The following is a 21,497-nucleotide window of genomic DNA, read 5'->3' on the forward strand; positions in this document are numbered from 1 at the left end:
TATAAACTCCAACCCCTTCATTAAGCCGCACATGTATAGACGAATTTATTATTAGGTCTATTCGACACAATGTTGCTGTTGGTGACTGATTATTGAAACATATTCTAGTGATTCGGCGGGGATGGGGGGCTCTCCGTGTCTTTTCCTGCTCAGTTGACCCCGCTCAGTTCACTAACTTCATTTCCTTCACTGTGCTGCCTCTGCCCTCATCTTCGACCAACACATCAGTCCCACCACAAAACGAGAGGATGTGGGGGCAATTCACGGGGAGGAAAGTCGCCCGAGCGTGGCCTTTTACTGCCCCGTCAAGGTCGCTGTTTCACTCCAAGCCACTACAGTGAAACAGAGAAGTCGCCTGTATAACCCCATCGGGCTGTAAGACATGTTATAGATGAGCGTTGGATGCGGGATCTATTTGGGGTCTATTTAATGTGCGCACTGCAGCAAGCATCCATCATCAAATTAGGATGTTCTCGCTCATTATTACTTTACAACATGGGCCGTTTTGTGCCAAACTGTGAACTCTGTAGGTTGATTTATTTTGGCTAATAAATCCACTGAAGACGCCCCGTTATGTTAAATAATCAACAATACAACCTGTAGGAGCAATTTTATATTTTCACAGTTGGGGGTCATCTGGTAAAAGGGTCGCCTTTCATCACCGGCTGGACCCTCTGTTTGTTGCGCTGTTTCCTAATGCAGTGATTAAGAACAACAACATTGATAATGGTGTTCCCAGCACGGAACAATGGACGGAAATCCCAACATCCGTATGACGGGGGAAAATGGCATTCATGCGCCTGCTGTGTTGCCTTCCTCTCAGGATAGCGGAGACGTTTTCTAACACATCTGAACACCAGCTATTACATTTTCAAAAAAGGGCAAGGGAAATATAAGTTTTGTGTTAATGCCAATACAGATATTAATGAAGTCATGCAACTGTCTAGAAACTTGATGTCCAAAATCATAAGGTTCTATCATATTAGGCACATATAAAGTTACATCTCATTTCAGTAGATTGCACCTATAGGGCAATTTGTGATTCAGCACCAGCAAATACAAAAAGGAGCCAAATATTTAGATAAAGAGTTTTTTTTCAAATGACACCTGCTGTTCTATATAATACTTTTTACACTTGAAATTGATATTTGTAATTGGTGTTAGTTTAACTTTAGTCAGCCGTTCACATGTCAGATTTAGAGGTTTGTTGGATTGTCTGCTACTGTCTGTTATACTGCTGTATAACTTTTTGACCCTGATTGTTCGGTCCTATGTAGCAACACCCTCATTTGTGCTTTTTAAGGAGGTGAAAAAAAAAAGACCAGAATAGATTGGCAAACCCTTCAAGTACCCTGGTTGTTTCATCAAGTCTTGCACCACGTACTTCTTGTTTTTGTGCTTTGCCTTGAGCTGTACGGTGATCATGCCTCTTGTGGAGAGCTCGCACAAGGCCCTTGACAGTCTTGATTGTATAACAGGTTTATTTGTTGCATGAACTCTTTCAAAGGGTTGAGAATTAAACCTTATCCCTCTCTGTAGCGAGGTCACACGATGTGCCACCAACAGTTTCCCATTTGCAGTCAGGGACCAGTCTTTCCTCACTGGTATGTTAACATTTCAGAGCTTCTTCTCTTGGGATTCCACCCAAAAAGCTTGTGTATTTGAGACGATGTGGGCAACCTATTCAGACATTTGTGATTACATCGCCTCGAGTAAATGAAGCTCCTTACTCTGAACTGTAATGAGTTATTTATTTAGTTGAAAGGGCTACGGAGAGATGATCTGGAGATGGAGATCGGGCTCATTCCAGCCCCTTTTTCTGGGCTCCTCGGGGACGGAGAAAATGGCAGTGGGGCACCAGGGAATGGAAGGCAGGGCAGAATATCACATCTTTTCACGCAAGCTTCAAGGCACTCGTTGGCCAGGCAAAGAGCAATGGGCAGCATGGAAGCTCAGATCTTACATTCAATCACATGTTGAATTACAGTTTGAAAGATTCAGGAGTTGAATTCCATGGTGTTAGCCCTTAGCAGTAAGGTATGCGTGCTCCGTGAATACATATATACAATAAAGTGAAAGTATAACAAATCCTAAAACTTGGACTATGGGCAGAAAAGGTCTCTGGTTCGTCTCTGGTTCAACTCCACGGAGAAACACAAAAAGACGAACCTGGATTGATCTGTCCAAAAATCCAAGAGGATTCTCCTTACCCTGTCTAGTGCCCCTGAGCAAGGCACCTTACTCCCCCAACATCTGCTCCCCGGGCGCCGTACATGGCTGCTCACTGCTCTGTGTGTCCTGCACCAGATGGGTTAAAAGCAGAGGTTAAATTTCCCTACAATTGCATGAGTGTGCTTGTGCATGTCTGTGCAAGTGTTTGGGACAAATAAATGTCTCTTAATCTTAATCTTAAACTTAATCTTTTTTTGGAAAGAAAAGTTTTAGAAAGTGTTGAGAAGCTTTGCTGGTCGTGCCAGTCTGATATCAAGGCGCTTATCAAAACTAAAACTCACGCTCTGTCTGACCATTTCAAAATTGCTCCCACAGTGCAGACAGCAGCCCACTTGTGTGTGCCGTGATAATTAGCAGGGGGAAGTATTAAATTAAAGCAAGGCAGTCATTTTATGAGGCAAGCATTTATGAAGGTAATAGCATCCCTATAAATTAACGACCTCCCAGTGCCTCCTGATGTGTTGCCACTTATCAGGTCCAGAGCAAAAGCGCTGATACGTCCACTGTATGACCTTATCCGCTCAGTCTTGGTATTCTGGCTCCCCTGGGGGTACAATGCTTAGATGAGGGCTTGAGAGACTGGATGTTTGGGTGGGTGGGGGGGACATATGGTGTCGAGACACAATGCATGTTGTCCTTACATACAATAAGTTCTGGTATGCAGTTAATCATAAAGAAAAGAGGGTGTGTGTGGGTCAGTGTCTGTCTGTGCTACTTTGCTGTATGGACCTACATTGTGTCTCCATATAATTACCATTCACAACACCACAAAATACTGTGAATTTCTCCTCTCTGTGGGTTTGTACAAGGATTTCCCACCACTTGTCTTCTGTCAGTTCAGCTGTAAAGTGCGGACACACCCTGCAGTCTCGTTCCAGACTGGGCATGGGAAACCAAGGTGCTCACTTTACATTTTTAATCAATCTCTTTTGCCAAGGGGGAGAGTCATCCCTATACATGAGCAGCACGAGGCTGAAATAAAGCCCCCCGAAAAATGTCTGCTCTCGTGGAAAAAGCAGGGCGACTGAGAGCAGGAGGCAAGCGTTGCTATTTCGAAAGGTCTAAATCATCCCCCGAACTATAAATCCACTGACCGCTCATCATTCAGCAGCATTTTAAAAAGCCCTTAAAGAAAACACTGAGTGAAATGAATATGCTGTCACCTCTCATTTGAGTCTGGCCCACTGGCTCAATAAGAAAAGTGTTGTTCCCTGGAAGGCTGCTGGCCTGGGCTGAGCTCTCAGGTTTAGGGTTTACCCCTGTCCCGCATTCTCAAGGCTTTCACTTTGAGGCCCGCGTCTCTCTCTTTCCTCCCCCACGTCCCCCCAGACGAGTCTGACAGGCTGAACTCAATGTGGGCTGTTCACCAGACTACAAAAATCATTCATCTGTGCCTTCAGACGGTCAAATCTGGATCTAATAAAGGGAGCTTGCCTATTGATCCTATTCATAGGAAGAGGTAGTGCCTACTCTGGCCACTGGAGGGCTCTCTGGCTCAAGCTAGAGGTGGCTCATTGAGGACTAAAGTACCCCTTTGTTCAGACTGTGAGACATATGAACAAGCGCTGATGATGTTTGTGTGCAAATTACCTCAGGTGAATTGTCATCTTAAAGAAACTTTGTTCTTTTCCACCCACTATTTTAATGATCTTTACTTTAAAAAACAAACTCACGTGTACCTGGGACGTATCCAAGGACAGTTCGCTGTTTACATAGTACCTCGCAGGCTTTACATCTGCAACATAACATTTTGGTTTCTTATTATGAATTATCTGAAGCTTGAGAAAAAGGCTTATGGGGTCATTGAGGCCAAAGACAACCACCACACCCTCCCTGTTTTCACCTGTGGCACAAACAAACCAAAAGGAAACTACACCGCTGTACCTTGAAACAGTGCCAGCCAGATGAGGGGGAGGCCATTGTTTTTCTTTATTTAACACTGGAGTGAAGCACAGAAGGAAAGTACAACACCACAAAACAACACACAAGAAACATCCTGGGCTGGAGAGGCCTCTCCAGTACGAATGAAAGATGACAGAGACAGCGAGAAGGAGAGTGAGTCACAGTCACTTTTAGGGTTGTATTTATGTGTGGATGAGGGCACTACCCCAAACGCCCAGGCAAACCACAACATTCCACGCCAGGTCTTAAAGAGACAGAGCGACGCTGTCATCATGGGTATTTGGGGAGCAAAGTGTTAACATATGGTGAGGGCTATTTGAGACGGCTGCTGGAGACGCACAGAAGCCGGTAGGTGGCCGTGCCAGTTCTCTGACTGCATTCCAGCAGCAGAGGGTACAGACTTATGCGTCAGGTATAGCGTGTAAAGAAGTAGCTCGCAAGATGTTGGTTTAAGTTGTCAAAACAAGAGAAACTGATAAAAGAAATCCCCCCCCCAAAAAAAAATAAGAATAAGTAATATTTCTATTCAGAGGCAAGTAGAATTTTAGTTGGGGTTTATGAGATGAAACTGCTAGAAATGACAGTTGAAGACAGTGTGTCTGCTTTTCAGAAAACCAGTGATAGAGGGCAGAGTTGAGCCGTGAAACAAGTGTGATTGCAGCAGTGTGTTATATCAAGCTTGTGCTGAGAACCTCAAATATAATATCCCCTTGAGTACACCAATGCTACAAAAACTACATATATTTCAAAACTTAAAATTTCAGTATTGTAATAAACATCGATTAAGCTTCTGCAAAATGTAACCATAACTAAAATGCCTATATTTGATTATAATTTTAAATTAAAATGTTCTGCAACTTGATAAAAATCAATACATACAAAGGCCTACACAAAACCAGAGTTAATCAATCTGACCACTGCTGCATCAGGATTTTAGGATTTGCAGCCTTATATGTGCACTTTTGAATGTTTTTGTGATCGCAAACATGACAGGTTATGGTACCACAGGGCAGAGAAGTGCACTGCTGGAATTTGCCTATAGAAACACCGGAGAAGGCGAGCAGTCTGTATGATGACAGGCCCAGACTGCATGTAGGAGTAGTCGGGGTTGAAGAGAAAAGCTCACAGCTAGGAAAACAGGGAGCGAAGATGAAAAAGAGAGAAAATTAGAGGATTGTGTTTGTGGGAGGTGAGAAGTGAGAGTATGGCCATGGTGCCTTGTGTGAACAATTGGGGCGGTTAGAGAGAGGGTGAAGCTACAGTGCATGGTAGAAAGAGAAAGTGTGTTGGTGAGGTGGTGGTGGTGGTGGTGGTGGTGGTGGGGGGGTTACGGAGAAGGAGCTTTGGAGGAGGAAAGAGAGGATGCAGAGAAGGAAATTAAATGGAAGCGAGGGGGGCTAAAAGAGAAACAGCCTGTTTCCTCGCTGAAAATCCATGGCACAAATGTGGACTTAACATCCTTAAACCATCAACTGAGCTCTAAAAATAACTCCCCTTTTTTCTGCACAGTAAGAGGTAGGAGCCGGAGTGAGGGGCGAGCGAGGTGTGGTTGAGTGGGGTCGCCTGGCGGCTGGAAGTGGGCCTTGAGACCAGAGGAGTGAAAAAGTTGGAGGGAAACGAAGAAACACCACCCTGCCAGACAGTGGTGGTGAGAGATGGGTCTGAGTGCATGTGCATGTGAGAGGGAGACAAAGATGGAGAGAGATGGAGAGTGTGGGAGTCGGAGAGTGAAAGTGGAAGAGAGAGAGAGCCTCAATCACACCCCCACAAGCTCACTTATCACAGCACTTCTACTTGGTAAACAATCTTAGTTGCCGGGAAATAGTCTTTTTCTTCTCTTGTATGCTGGATCAAATCCGGCAGTGGCAGAGCGTGATAGTGATGGTCACCTGCTGACAGGCTGGTGAATTAAAAATAATTTCCTGCAGTTACAGTATATTCACTACACTCAATGCTTTTATCTGAGCTCTATAACAACCCCACATTTTTCATAGACAACAAATAATGAGACCATTAAATGTCACATGATTAGCTTTCTCCTTAAATGTGTAGGATATAGGGACAGATATGGAATAGGATATTCATGATTATATTCAATCATTTCAAAACTAAGACTGGTTGTGGTTTTACTACCTTAGAATGAGCCCGCCAGAGCTAAAGATGAAGTACATTCCCTTCTTACAAACAAGCTCTTACCATGAGGAAGACGGTTCAGGTTACCAACAAGAATATCTATCTATCTATCTATCTATCTATCTATCTATCTATCTATCTATCTATCTATCTATCTATCTATCTATCTATCTATCTATCTATCTATCTATCTATCTATCTATCTATCTATCTATCTATCTATCTATCTATCTATCTATCTATCTATCTATCTATCTATCTATCTATCTATCTATCTATCTATCTATCTATCTATCTATCTATCTATCTATCTATCTATCTATCTATCTATCTATCTATCTATCTATCTATCTATCTATCTATCTATCTTGACAATGTTTCCACAGCAGCATGGAAAGGACATATCAAATACTAGAGAGGATCTTTCACATTTTATGTTACCTAAAGGCCACCATAGTTTCACTGCACCCTTGGAAGGGGAGGGTGAGGTGTATTCAGTTGGTTGCAATCAGCAACTTCACCACTAGATGCCGCTAAATTCTACACACTGAACCTTTAAATATAATGCATTGATTACAGTCAGTTACAGGATAATGAACAGTACATTTGATAGAATTGGCTGCACCTCAACACACGTCAACCTTAAAATGCTGCAGTGCATCAGGTGCTGTATATATTACCTGTACTGTATATGTGCAACTTGATGTAACTGAGCTTAGCCAGTTACTATTACATCCTTTATTACATCACGGCTGGATTATTGCAATTCCCTCTACCTCGGCCTCCCCCAATCCTCACTCAGACGTCTACAGCTGGTTCAAAATGCAGCTGCACGTCTTTTAACTGGCACCAAGAGGCGTGAGCACATCACCCCCATTCTGGCCTCCTTGCACTGGCTCCCCATTCATTTTAGGATACAGTTTAAAGTTTTATTATTTGTTTTTAAGGCACTCAATTGGCTGGCCCCAGCCTACATCACTGACCTTGTACAGCCCCAGTCAGTCCAAAGGTCCCTCAGATCCTCTAGCAAAGGTTTTCTGCACGTGCCACGCTCACGGCTCAAGCAGAAAGGTGATAGGGCCTTTGCTGTCGCCGCTCCACGTCTGTGGAACCGGCTCCCTCAGGACATTAGATCCGCCCCCTCCATTTCTGCCTTCAAGTCTAGGCTAAAAACCCACTTTTACTCCCTGGCCTTCCTTTCCCCCTAACTGTTATTGAATGTTATTGCACTTTTTATTGGATATTAGGACTTATGGTCAATTTGTATTGTTATATTGTATTATTTGCCTTTTATTGTCATTGTATAGCACCGTATTGTTATATTGCATTATTTGCCTTTTATTGTCATTGTACAGCACTTTGGTCAGTTTATGCTGTATTTAAATGTGCTCTATAAATAAAACTTACTTACTTACTTACTTACTTACTATGAAACCTGGTTTGTTAAGCAAGATGCTAATTTACAGAGTTATCATTAATACAGTTAGTTCAATATGAAATAAGCTGCTATCTCTCATGATGTTTAAATTGAAACGTGAATAACATGAACTGGATAATATATTTTTCATTTACAGTTACCTTTCCATGTATGCTTAGATCCAATGTAGATCTGTAACTCAGCACGGCGGCTAACTAACTTGTTTCACAATTGCACTTTTCAATGTACCATGGACAGTTTGGCACCATCAAACCAATTTCATTAAGTCACAGTATAAGCATATTAATACAGAGAAAATGCTGCAATGATATTAATTTGCCCCTTTTGTGTCGTTCCGTGAGCTAAAGGCCAATTTACGGTTCTGCGTTTTTGAAAAAACGGACAGATAAGACCGCCCTATCCGTCGTGAAACGCCCTCTCCGAGCGCTACGGAGAGCTTTTCATACACGTCTGATTTTTCTAACTTCTCCGTGTTGTGTCGGAGACCCGACCGACAGCTCTTGGCTGTGATTGGTCCGCGAACGACATCATTTCCGTATGACGTCATTTCTGTACGACGTCATTTCTGTTCGACGTCATTTCCGGACCTGTAACTTCCTGATTCACAATAAACACAACTACGATTCTACGATTAATGTGACGTGTGTGTTAAGCCAGGGGAGTTGTCCGGCTGACGGTGGCTCGTTCGAGCACTGAGGGCATGTGTGCACGGTCACAGACGGTTATAACGAGCTTTCAAAACGGCGCTAGCAGGCTAGGCTAGCGGGCTAGGCTAGCCACCATGCTAACTGCAGTGGTAACAGTGCAAGAACCCGCCGTCACGACTTTAATTCCACTTCTATCATGACACTGTTTCTATAATACCGTCAGGTTAGAAGCAAACACTGGGTAGTAGTTAGTGCCGGGAGTCCCTGCTGACTGTGTGTGGAAGCTGGGAGGGGAGCTAGCTTCAAGCTACACGGAGATTCAAGCTGTGGAATCAGCAACACAGTTCGGAAACAAGACCGGGGAACCGCTGCGCTAAGAAACGATAACATCAGCATCTTGACTTTATTTAGTTCTGTTAGTTGCCATGGTTCAGTGTGTGGGACGCAAGCTAACAGATGTAAACAGAGACACGTGGACTTCTTCTTCCCAAATGGGGTAGGCTTCTCTGAGCTCGTCTTCCGTTGCGCCACCTATGGGTTTGGCGGTGAATTTTTTTCTACGTACAGTGGTCGGATTAGTAAAAATCAAAAAGACTCTTTGCCCCCTGTGGAGCCCTCTCCGAGAAACGGAGAACGTAGAAGTATATAAGAGCCTTAACCTGCCTTGGCTGTATCACTCATGAACCGACAAAGTGGAGTTGACTATTGAGAGGGGGCACACCTACTGCTACCAAACCTAAACTGGACTCATAGCAGGTAGAATCAAACCCTTCACAGACAGCAGATAAAAATATCTATTTTTCAGTAGGTACATGATTAATACATGGCTGTAAAAGAGATACGCTGCCAACATTTGTACAACATTTCTTTCATCGTTGAAGCTCCAGATTAGTTGGGTTTGTTACATCAGTGCAATCTTAAGAAAGTTACGCAATAAACGGAAATTATGTTCTCTAGTTTTATTCAAGCATGTTGCTCAACACCTGTCACCGGTGTGGGTGATACAACAGAGCCTGAAACACATGAAACTTTCAAATATTCTCTGTTCTACCAGTCTGGTGATAGATGAGAGAAGCAGGAGGTGAAATATATAAGACCGTCTACAGGACACAGGGCAGACTCCTGTGAAAACCAGCCACTGACAAGCGGCTCCTTCTTCCCTCTCATCACCCTGATAAGGCCTCCTCTGCAGCCGGAGCCACACCTCATCACCGACTGGGAAAGTGAACGAAGCCGACAGGCACTGATGTTGTTATCAGCGAGAACACAACGCTGATGTAGTAGAGCTAATGATACCTCTTTCTCACAACAAGTGCTCTGGGTAGAAGTCAGACTCAACTCAGCCTCTTCGATACCTCCCACATGGGATGGAGCCAGATTAGGCAACTAAAAATCCCAGGTTGTGTGAGCTAACGGTGTAGTGATGGGGGAAGAGACATGTTAGAGCATATCAGCTGAAACTCTCCGGAGTAGATAGGCCCTCACTCAATTCAGAGAGTTTAGAAGGACGACAAATGTTTTCAGTTTGGCTGTCCTGAATGTCGCCTGTCATTAAATGGTAATGGTAAATGGATTTATATAGCGCTTTTCTAGTCTGATGATGACCACTCAAAGCACTTTACAGTACAGTTTCACATTCACCCATTCACACACACATTCATACAGTGCATCTACTTGCAGCACTTTGTTATTCTATGGGGGGCTATTGAGGGTTCAGCATCTTGCCCAAGGACACTTCGGCATGCAGATGGTTCAGACTGGGGATCGAACCGCCTACCTTCAGGTTGGAGGACGACCACTCCACAACCACTCTACCCCTCAGCCACAGCTGCCCAAAAGAATTAAAGAAGAAGATAACACGGAAATCTGATGACTGCAGGGAAAACGGAGCAAAGGAAATAAAAGGTGATAAAGTGTGCACACTTAAATTATTATTAAGGAGAATACCAGCTGACTGAGGTAAACTGTAATATTTTCGTCCAGACCGAGTGACTGTCATCCACGGTCCCTAATTGGTTGGTGCACTAAAGTCAAAAACCCTCATTTTGTAAGTTTCTGTTTGTCTTGCTGCCCTCAAGACTTCCTTTATTTTTTTCCTGGCCCGTTCTCCCTGTCCCTCAGTCTTTCTCTCTCTACCACGTCTGTCTCACTGATTGCTCTCCCTCGCATGTGCCTCCCCGGCCTGCCTCTCCACCTCTCCCCTCTCTTTCCAGCCTTCCTCTCTCACTTCTCTAATGAGGGAGAGCAAGGCATTCAGAAACCTCCTCGGCTAATTACATGACAAGCATCTCGTTCTGGGACACTAATGAAGAGGAATAGTGAGCTGGAGACGCCACTTGAGTGGTGGCAGTTTGTGTGTGTGTGTGTGTGTGTGTGTGTGTGTGTTTGGTGGAGGGTAGGGGGGTCAAACTGGCCACTGGGTTGGGTGTGTGCATCTGTGTTTACGTGCATGTGTGTACTGGGAGGAAGGGGGGTGTTTGGCGCCAGGCCAGCACCTTATCAACTAGGGCACGTTAGACTCAGCATCTCATTCTCTCACTCTTGCCCTCCCTCCTTGCTTTTTCCTTTCATCCTACTACAAAAAAATGTTTTCTCACAAAAGAGCAGTGTAAGGGCGTCATTATGCCAAATAACATTAACTTTATTTTTGATTAAATCTGGTATAAGCTTTGAAAAGGAACGCTTGTTCTTTGGTCCTTTGAAGAAAATAAATGCAAATCCATGATCTGTTATTTGTGTTGTGCTGGCCCCTTTTTGCAGCGTTGGTTTGGATTGCAGAACGGGTCGTTTGTGGGGACATGGTCTAACAAACACAACACTGACGCCACAGTACATGCACACACTTACAGCTCAGAGATAAACCCACACACAAGGAGAGACAGAGAGAGAGAGAGAGTGCTAGGCAGAAATCCAGCGACTCAGCATGTGATGTGGCGGAACTGGTTCTGTCAAGGGGCACACTCGAACAGAAGATCGCTGTCCCATACCATCCCTCGTGAAACGCTTGAGAAACACAAACCATCTGTAGGCTATAGAGCACACTCTCAACCCATCAAATATTGAGGATGTTTGTCTGATTTACAGAGCCTATTTAGGAGTGTTTGGACAACTTGGCTGAGGGATTGGTTCTTTAATTAAAGATAATATCGAGAGCTAATATTGCCCCCAAGACCTTTTTCTTCACAGTCAACAGTGCAACTTAGTCACGGTTCTCTAGGTGAGGGTGAGAGTCGTAACCACAAACACTTCTAAATGAATCTAGTCAAAGCCTGAGACAAAAGGCTTTTCCATAGTCCTTTAACCTACCTCATATTCACCCCACTTTCATTCCACTTGTGCCAACAGCAACGTAGGCCCTCTCAGGCCCCAACCCACCAGGGTGATGGCATATTGATACTGTCATAAAATATGACATCCTCACTTTATTCATTTAGAACTGGGCTTTAATCTAAAAATATCACGGGCAGGGAACGAAACAGAGTTTTCCGTGGCAGAAAGATCGGGCCTGCACTTCTCTCACTGAGCGCCACAGCTCGGAAACACAGAGGCCCGAAATAGATGTTCTTCTCATAAAGGGCTCCTTCTTTGTAGTCAGCATACAGCAACAACATCTGCAGGGCAGTTTCTATGGGGGGAACAGATTCGGGCAGGCTATCAAAGAGAGAGGCGATCTCCTGTGAGAAGCGGTGGGCGGAGGACTTCCATATTCTCCCTCTCTCTCTCTATCTGTCTTTTTCTTCGTCCTCTCCCTGGCTCTTCCCCTCTTTCTCTTGCTTCCAAAAAGTCTCTAGCTATCAGGACGATGCTAATAAAAGACCATTAATAACACCTGTCAGTGCTATCTTTGGAAGATCCAAAATGAGAAAATGAGACCAAAGGATTCACAGTCTGGAAGCTGCTCGTTGAGACTCAGGGTGCAGGCGGACAGCAGTATGGTTTGTTTGTCATGATTTAAAGAAAGAAAAGAAAGACCTGCGATGACAGAGATCCATCAGAAGTCGTAAAGCAAAGACAACAGAGGAGCTGCAGAACAGTCCCATATTTTATAACTTATGTTGCATCTACAAGACATTTGGTTTTCTTAGCTGAAACATTAGGTTCGTTGCATTTACGTCTCCAAGAATGGTTTGCTAGTTTTAGTCGGACATAAAGCAAACGGTTGCATAGATTTATACATTTTTTTTATTGTTTTCTTGGAGATGTTCCAGTAAAATGATGAACTGGGATTTGGATTCAGCAGGTTAAGGTGGGATTGTCACTTCGGAACAGATGGAAAATATAAGAACATGACCCCTGTGTGACTTCAGGTACTGTATCTTTTACAGACAATGGACCTGCCATGTGAACTCTGTTTCAGGGTTAAAATCATACGGCAAACATTTTAAAGTCTTCATGGTTTAAGATGTGGAATGTGGCACTAAACAGTGTAAGCTATAAAAAAAACAATGATATATGAAGGATAATGAATCAATCCACCCGTCCGTCCATCCATTGGACATACAGCTTTTCCTTGTGTGGTACCATCATTGTGTATAGAAACGGACTCATATCAGTTTAATTCAGAGCTGATGTGGACCTAAGAACACTAAGACTTTACAAGGAGAGTGGTAGTGAGGGCCATAAACCCCTGCAGGTCTTTTGATGGATGGCTTTTACTGGTGGTGATGGCAAGGCGTTCACTATCTGTTTAATGTAAAACATGAGCACGGCCGTGCATAGAGAAGGGGGCTCTGAGCGGAAAAAGGTGGCACCGTAATGGGGAGGTGAAAGGCAGAAGGGGGCAGAGCGTGATGATAGTGACTTCATGCCGAGCCGGAGTGAATCAAGGGCCTTTGCCTTTGAACTGCTGAGCCAGCTAATTGAAACAGCATTGCCGGGGCATCGGCTGAAGATCTGGATCGCATTCATCCTCGCTTTTATTCAATTTGGTCTCATCACAGGGGCGAGTCCCCGTGCTCTTCTCCTCCACATGGCAATAAGTCATACCTCTGCCTTTTGCCCTCGACGTGTTGCCCATCTGTGTCCCCCGGGGGCCGGGGGGGCGCTGAGGCCCACGCTACGCAGAGGGGATTCAGGCAAGGTCTTGAGAAAATACAGGCTGCCTGCCACTGAGCCCCTTATGGTACTTCTTCACGCCTCTCACCTTGGACTTGACCCACCTGCCCCCCCCACCCCATCCCCCAGCTCTTCACTTAAACACACACACGCACACACACACACACACACCTCCTTACCCTGAGACTTTTAGGATTTACTGTTAAGAGCAGCGGCTGTCAGGAGGTTTGAACCGTGCACTTTCTAATTCAAACAAGTGCTGCACTGGGGTCACAGAATTATCATGGAGCCACAAGGTGTTTCAGATGACTCGCAAGTGTTGAGTGTTAAGCTGATAGAGAAAGGGAGAGAGAGAGAGAGAGAGAGAGAAAGAGAGTGGGTGAGAGACAGCGCTGGTAGGTGCAATGCAGCTGATCGCTTGGCAGCTTTTCAGCATGGAAATAAATAAACAAATAAAGCGATAAATAAGCTAAACAGATAAACCTTGACACTGGAACCTGGTTATCGCTAACTCTTATCAGAGCGGGTGCATGTAGATCTTCCTGTTGTACTGTGGGATCCTCTCATTTCGCAGAAGACTGGTCAACGCCTCTGTGCCAGCCTTAATCAGCGGCCCACATGCATTGGCTGCTGGTTGGGGTTCAGGGGTAGGAGAGTTGGGGGGGGATGATGTGATAGTCAGTGATGTACAGCAAATAAATTCTCACATGCTTCTCAGGTGCAATCAGGCAACCCTTGTGACGAATTGGTTTGACGGCTACAGCTCCTCAAATGGTTCGTTATAGCCTGGTTTGGGGCCAGGACTCAGAGGTACTTCATCCAGGACAACACTATAGAGAAAGGAGATATTTTAAAATAGGAAGTGATTGAAATGTAACTGACACAAATGTTCAAAAATGGCATATCGGTGCATTAAAAAAACACAGGCACGTCTTTTTTTTCTTTCTTTTTTTAGATGATAGCATCAAAGGGAGATCAGCTATTGTCATCACAGCCGTCTGTATGTGATGTTTTCCTCCCTCTTTCCTGCTATTTTTCCCAGTAAGACTGAGACGAGAAGAACAACAGACTGACAGATAAACAAACTTAATTCAGATTTAGCATCAAAACAGTTGCATTAACACAAAACAAGGAGAGAATAGTTCTGACTTATTTAAGGAATGAGTCTAATGATAAATGGCACTTGCACAGTACTTGCTTTATTTTTCTATCTATACATACACTGCAAAATGCGTTGAATAAACTTCCCAGACACTGGTATTGGATGAAAATACACATATTAAATGTAAAGTAAAGTTCCACGGCTAACCAAACCCACTGCTGACCACCACATGGTTTTCTACACCTGTACTGCGGCTGCATGCAAACCACAAGTGGTGCGTAAAAAAAATCCCCAGGGAGACTACATGCCAAAAGGAAAAACAGGATTTGGAGAGGATCACCGTGCGATTGGAGGGAGGGACTAAAAGTGTGCATAATATCTCTCCTCTGTGGGACTCCGCTGCTGCGAGCAGGTACAGCATCTCTCTGTGCAGTCCACCGCTCAGCTGTCACACTCCGCTGCCCGGCGCGTCCGCTTCACAGGGAAACTTCTCACCCCGCAGACGGTAGGTGCCTAAACTTTATTCTTTCTATTATTAATACTATTATTTGAACCAGCAATGAAGCATAACTCATTGATGTTTGAAAGGAAGCAGTGCTTGTCACCGGTGCTCCTCTGATGCACAGGGACGGGGGAAGTGTTGCGTTCAAAGTTTCTCCTCTTCCCGGCAGGAATGCGCGTTAAGAGCGCAACGTCCCATTTTAAATTGAGACGCGCTGCTCTCCTTACCTGCTTCATCTTGCGATCATCATTCTAATGCTCCAAACCAGAGGAACTTACATGCACGGCTTTATCTCTTTATCAATAAGGAACTTTACGTCAAGATTTGTATTTATTTTTTACACTGTTGCAGCTTGGATGTGCCTCCAAATGGCAAAATATGTACTGCATGTTCATACAGCCTATATGATGTGTTATAGAATTTAAATGCCACTACATGATACGGGTTATTTGAATGCTTACTCTTTTTTAATTTAGCAATCATTTATTGTATATTACCCCCCCCAAAAAAATGAATGATATGAAAGTAAAAGCCCAAAGGTAGAGCATGAATTTAGCTGATTTGCACATTATTCACGTTGTGTATGGGTATTTTTCCTGAAACAAGAGCCTCTCACTCTCTTTGAGCGGCTGAACATCTGCAACCATTGAGCTCTGGTGCATCCTCCCTCAGTCTGTCAGCAGCTGCTTGCCTGGAACTAAATATTCCACGTTGCTTAACATATGAATGTGAGGAAGAGGATGATGGGGACCTGCCACTGCCCATATACACTACCCCTCCTCTAATGTAATCCTTCAGCTCAGTTTCCAGGCTCTTTTGTTGATGCTGTCTCGAGTAAACAATGTTAAGTGATAAGTAAAGTGTGTAGGAGGGCAGGAACGAGGGGAAGAGGAAGGAGGAGGAGTGGGAGGAACATGTGGGGCGGCTCAAAGGAGGAGGCCGTTTTCTACATGATGAGGAGAAGGGAGGGAGACGGTGAGTGAGGAGTGATGGAAATGTTGGGTTGACAAGCCTTTGGATTGATGGATTAGCTTCAGTTTAAAATACTTTTTTCACATAAATAATCTTAAATCACAAGAAAATAACTCCTTTAAACCTTGAAACTTTCCTAGGAGTTTTCACCCATCTTAACTCTGCAGCTGATGTTACAGGTTGTTGAAACTCAGCTCAAATTTCTCACACTTTTCCTTTCTTTCTCCTCCCTCAAGAAAACCTACATATACACAAACCCCCCACCAGACACACATGGAGTATATATATACCACACACTTGCACACAAATTGTAAACAGTGTGTGATAGATAGTGCGCTCCACCCTGACACCGTGTGTTGATTCCTTCAGCAGGCCCTGCTTCTCCTGTCCACGGCGTCCGTGATGAGTTACTACATGGATCCAGTTTCTTCCTACCCGGCCCTTCACCCCAGTGACCGTCTGGGCGCGATGGTAAGACCCTGCTCGTAAATTACCCCCGTGTTAAGGCTGCCTCGGCTACCTACCACACAGCTGGGTCAGGAGTGTGAGGGAATGAGCGTATATATGTGTAAGTGTTATAGGCTCTCAGGCACATGACAGTGCAGGAATGTGTGCAGGACCATATACGAGCGCCGGGCTCGAACGTGTGTTCCTAACTCTGGATTCCTTCAGCTCACGGAAGCACACGCTATCTCTCAACATTTCTCCTGCTGACTTGTGGTGTCTCTGTCTGTACACGGCGTTCCTTGTGATTTCGTCAAAAGTTAGGAAACAGAGCTGTTGAGCCAGACGATTTTCTACAAGGCTACGAAATCACCCTTGTGAACACCCCCACCCACCCCCCGCCTGCTGTTGCACAACCGGCCACCGCCAAAATGCACTTCTCTTTGGCGAGTATTGTAAATATTGAGACCCGCAGGCCTCCAACCTCGCCACTAACCAATCGTATCGGAGTCAGACCATAACTACTGAATAACACTTTTCTCAGCTAAGCCGCCCGCACAGTGCTTTGCAGCAGTCTGTTTGCGGGAACACCAAGGCTCTAAATGCTTTCCAAATGAGAGAGCCGAACACGGAGTCAGAGGCGCTGGTAGCCGGGAACATTGGGATTCCTGTCAGGAGAACATTTGAAGGGTGAAGGCCAAGGAGCGGGAAAATAAATGCCTCCATTTGTATGCAGAGCGCTGGCACATTAGGATAAGAGACTGAGGTTATATGCAAATGGCAACCCCTCCCTGGCCTGATAGACAACATAGAAGGATACGGCTCCCCGGGTCCTAATTGGCTCAGGTGGTGGGGCTTGCCTTTGAAATTGAGACTACCGTATACCACGACAGACCTGGTCAGAAAGGTGATCCTGGGTCAGCTCGCTAGCTCTATTTACATGAATTATCAGCAAAGAGCCGAGGGCCTGGTGCGTTTTATATTTTCATGTTGACAATTTAGCCTGTGTGTGTACATAGAGAGCACCTCAGGTTTTTGAACTCCCTGCACCAGCGGAGAATAAAAACCAGAAGCCACCTCACTGCAAAGGTGATCACCATTTCCATGGAGAGAATGTATAGAACCTTCTCACACGTGTAAAGTCACAGCAGAGCACTCTTCCTCATGCGGCTTTGGTGTGGAATGATTCATTGCCGTTCTGCGTCATCACTGACACATACAAATAGATGTAATTTTTTGCATTCATAAAAAGTAATGCATTACATTGAGGGGTTGAAAGCAGGCTTACTAATGATCACTATATAGCAAATTATAGTGATTTTAGGGGCAGGCCTTTAAAGGGTACATTTGTCATTGTGTTGCAGGAAAAGAACAGTTTTTATACACTACACAGGGGGCCCTGCTGCTGAGTTACCTCTTTGAACCACCAGTTACACTTGTGTACACTGTGTATAAAGATGGACGACTTGCCTGCTCCCCAAAAGAGAAGCGAAAGCATTTTGATTGCCACTTGATGATTGGCTGCAGTATAAGTTATTCATCCTGCTTCCTCCATGTTAGTCCTTAAAGATGGTTTCAGCCATTTTAGGTTGTTCTTATCACATTGATGTTTATTCCAAGTGCTTATTTTTCTGGTGAGTTTGGTTTTAGTTTGTTGTTTTGTGGCTATACATCTGAGGTGAGAGGGCACACTTTAAAGCTGAGACTGGTTGAACAAGTGTATCAACGGGACCTCAATGCCCCGGCTCTATCCCCTACTGTTCAGACTCTGGCTCCAAATACGCAAGACGACGGCACTCAGATCTGTGACATTTTGATTTGATATCAAGAGAAAGTGGAGACGTATCGTGCATCTTTATACGCTGTCTATGGTCACAACAGAAGAATGTTGTTAATATGAAACACTTGACCATATCAAATTAAAGTGGGTCCTTAGTACATTTGGAAATTCTGTCTTTTTTTACGTGTGTTTTCCCATATTGTAAAATACATTGAGTGATTTAAAAACCCTGCTCCTTTCTATATATGGTATTGCACTTATTTTGTGGGTTGAACTGTCAGGTCCTGGAAATGTTAATAAGTAATGTTCAAATCTTAACGCAGGCTGTAAACGTTTTGGGTAGGAGGCACAACATCAAATACACTAACCTATTTATAGTTTATATAGACAGTCATAGACATCAATCAGATCTTTTCACAGGAGGAGGGAGAATTTATGCCTCAGATCTCAGTGCCTGCTTGCCTTCTCCTGTTTTAATGTACTGTATTGTAACAATGTCTCGGTACTTTCTATATGTTTTACCACGGTTTGATCATTGTTCGAATTGGGCCATTGACTCGTTCTGTCACAAATAAGTGGCTTGTAATACACTAATCCTTGTATATGAGAAATATTGGTTAAAGCTGTAAAAATTTAGCTTTTTCTCTTTAGCACTTGAAAAAAACAATATGATTCATTTTGCGTATTTGAACTTAGATAAAAGTTAAAGGTGTTTTCCTTCTGAATTACATACTGACCTCTGCATTTAAAGTTACTCTACATTTGAGCAGATCAAAGAATATCAGAGTGTCGATGTTATCTTTGCTGTTATCTATATCTGCCTAACTGTGTATTCCATAAATCACCGATGTGGCTCCCTCCATGCCTATCTAACTTTTCCGACCACCTTGCTGATTGGCCTGATACGATGTGGCAGCGTTTGGAAAGATCCAAAGAGCCTCGTAAACTGACCTGATCCTGATCTGGTCATAATAGCCATCCATGAAGCTGCATGGCCGCGTCCTGATAAATGCTGCTGTGCTTAAACAGGGGCTGGTTATCAGATCGACAGTCACTCCTTCAGCCAGCATGTCAGCTGCTCACATGACATGTAACAAATGTCGGGCTAATGCGACTTTGTGTGACGGCTGCATTGGCAAGAATAGATATGGCATTGCTCTTAAACTCCTTTGACGTGTTAAAACATAAATAAAGGTGAAATTGTCACTGCTGTTTTTATAACATTTTGGGGGGATTTCTCATCGACATCAAAAAACAAAACCCACAATCGGATACAAAACTATGAGGGCTCTCTGAAATTGTATACCTCCACCAAGGCTAATGCCCTATCTTTCCCTGACAAAGCAGTGTTTACCATTAATTATCAAGACTGCTTTATTCCAATTTGGGCCACCATTAATAATGAACCCAAAAATGATTTTATACTTCACATAATAACGTAAGAAATCTCTAACTTGGTGTTGTGCTCCGATGCTGCATTGCATATCTGCGTGCAGCGCTATTTTCTGCGTGCTAGCTCGAGCTATCATGTGCTCCCACCACAAAGGTTTTACCAACCATGCAGACAGTCAGACCTCATAGATTCTGCTCCAGTTAATACGCAAACCAATGCAATGAAACTCTCTCTCTCTCTCTCTCTCTCTCTCTCTCTCTCTCTCTCTCTCTCTCTCATGCACAACCTTGTCTTCTACTCTTTAGTCTGTGTATTAGTCACTCAGAATCTGTTGCTTGTGAGAGCGACCTTTGTGCTCTTGTGGCAAAGAAAATCAAAAAAGAAATTCCTTGGTCAGCGCATTTATTCAGATCTGCTCCAGCAGGTCAATGAGTTCTTCCCATAGACTGCATATTAAAAAAGGTTCTTGCTCGGGCCATGTCTCAGCCCTCCGCAAAATGTGACAGAAAGTTACACAGTATGTTTAGTTAGGCCCATGCCTGTGAGAAAAAGTCAATCTGCCGTTCACATCGGTTTCAAACTGAAACATCCAACAATATCTATTGAGCTTTTTGTTTGTTGTCAAATGAAGGTTCTGACATGCTATAAATGGCCAAGTGGCTATCTCCTCCCCTCAGCCCCCCCCCCCCCCCCCCGCTTACTATCTCTTGTATCCACATGGAATTTCATATCTCCTCTGGCTCCCCCTGTCAAGTGCTGACTTCAGACTTCCCCCCACAGCGCAACCTCTTACGTGAACAGCTCAGAGATAAGCAGGATAAAACAACACAGCAAAGATAAACTAAATGAGTCAAATTTAGCCGCATGGGTTATCTGTTAGGGAAAACAATGAAAAAAAAACATTTTCAAAAATCCAAGGTTGCACTGTCGTCCAAAGCCACTCGTTAGTTTGATCAAGTGTTTTGAGCCTGAGTTGTCCCTACACCCCAAGACACAGAAATAAAGCTTTTTGAATTCGTTAACAAATATCACTCATGGCTAAAAATAATTGTCACACTCTGATTTATTTTGAAAACAATAAAGCTCTGGTATGTTGTGACCTTGTTAGAAAAGTTCCAATGTAATTTTCCTCTTGGAACTCAAGCCTTAATTCAATTCTTAGCTTGAATTACATGATATAGAAATTTCTCAGCTGTGTGACATAAACAACATGCAACTGTGCTGTGTGTCTCCAGAGGCAGAGCGGTGGGGTGGCACTGGGCCCTCAGACCCATCTACCAGGCGTGGTTCACCCTCAGCAGCAGTACTACCCCTCCCAGCCCCTTTACCCCCAGGACATCCCCCTGCAGGAGGTGCCCAACGGACACGATGTGTGCCCCACAGGTAAGAGACGCACACACGAAGCCCCACCTCAAACATGGGACAAGGTTTTAGAAGAAGACCCTATTTGTTCACATATTATCTTATAAAAATCCATAACTTCCTTTTACACTTCCATCCTACTTCCATTGCACTTCTTTTTCGATCATGTTGCACACCTACATGCTTCGATGCATGATGTTCAAAATGAAACAGTCAATTGTTCATTGTGGATTTAACGGCCTAGAGCAAACAAACAAAAGACTTTGAAATGGTCATTCACACTCATGTGACATTCATGTCTGCAATCTTGACACACGCATTTAAACTCCCTAATCTAGTTTTCTAGAACAGAAACAGAAACACACACACACATGCAAACACACACACACACACACACACACACACACACACACACACACACACACACACACACACACACACACACACACACACACACACACAGACACACACAGTCTCAACTTAGCCTGTTGTTCGGCGTCTGCTGCATGAGGGATGTTTGTGATGCTGACCCCGA

General features: G+C 44.0%; 1 protein-coding gene across 1 annotated transcript in view; it reads left to right on the forward strand.

Moving 5' to 3' along the window:
• The first annotated feature begins 14,932 nt into the window (after positions 1–14,932).
• Positions 14,933–21,497, forward strand: part of ets1 (v-ets avian erythroblastosis virus E26 oncogene homolog 1) — a 38,509-nt gene continuing 31,944 nt past the window's right edge. The window contains exons 1-3 of the mRNA XM_061073208.1: positions 14,933–15,014; positions 16,356–16,454; positions 20,836–20,983. Coding sequence (XP_060929191.1) covers positions 16,386–16,454; positions 20,836–20,983 — 217 coding nt within the window. The 5' untranslated portion in view covers positions 14,933–15,014; positions 16,356–16,385. The remainder of the gene's footprint in view (positions 15,015–16,355; positions 16,455–20,835; positions 20,984–21,497) is intronic.

The sequence above is a fragment of the Limanda limanda genome, chromosome 6 (genome assembly GCF_963576545.1).
Source record: "Limanda limanda chromosome 6, fLimLim1.1, whole genome shotgun sequence".
NCBI lineage: Eukaryota > Metazoa > Chordata > Actinopteri > Pleuronectiformes > Pleuronectidae > Limanda > Limanda limanda.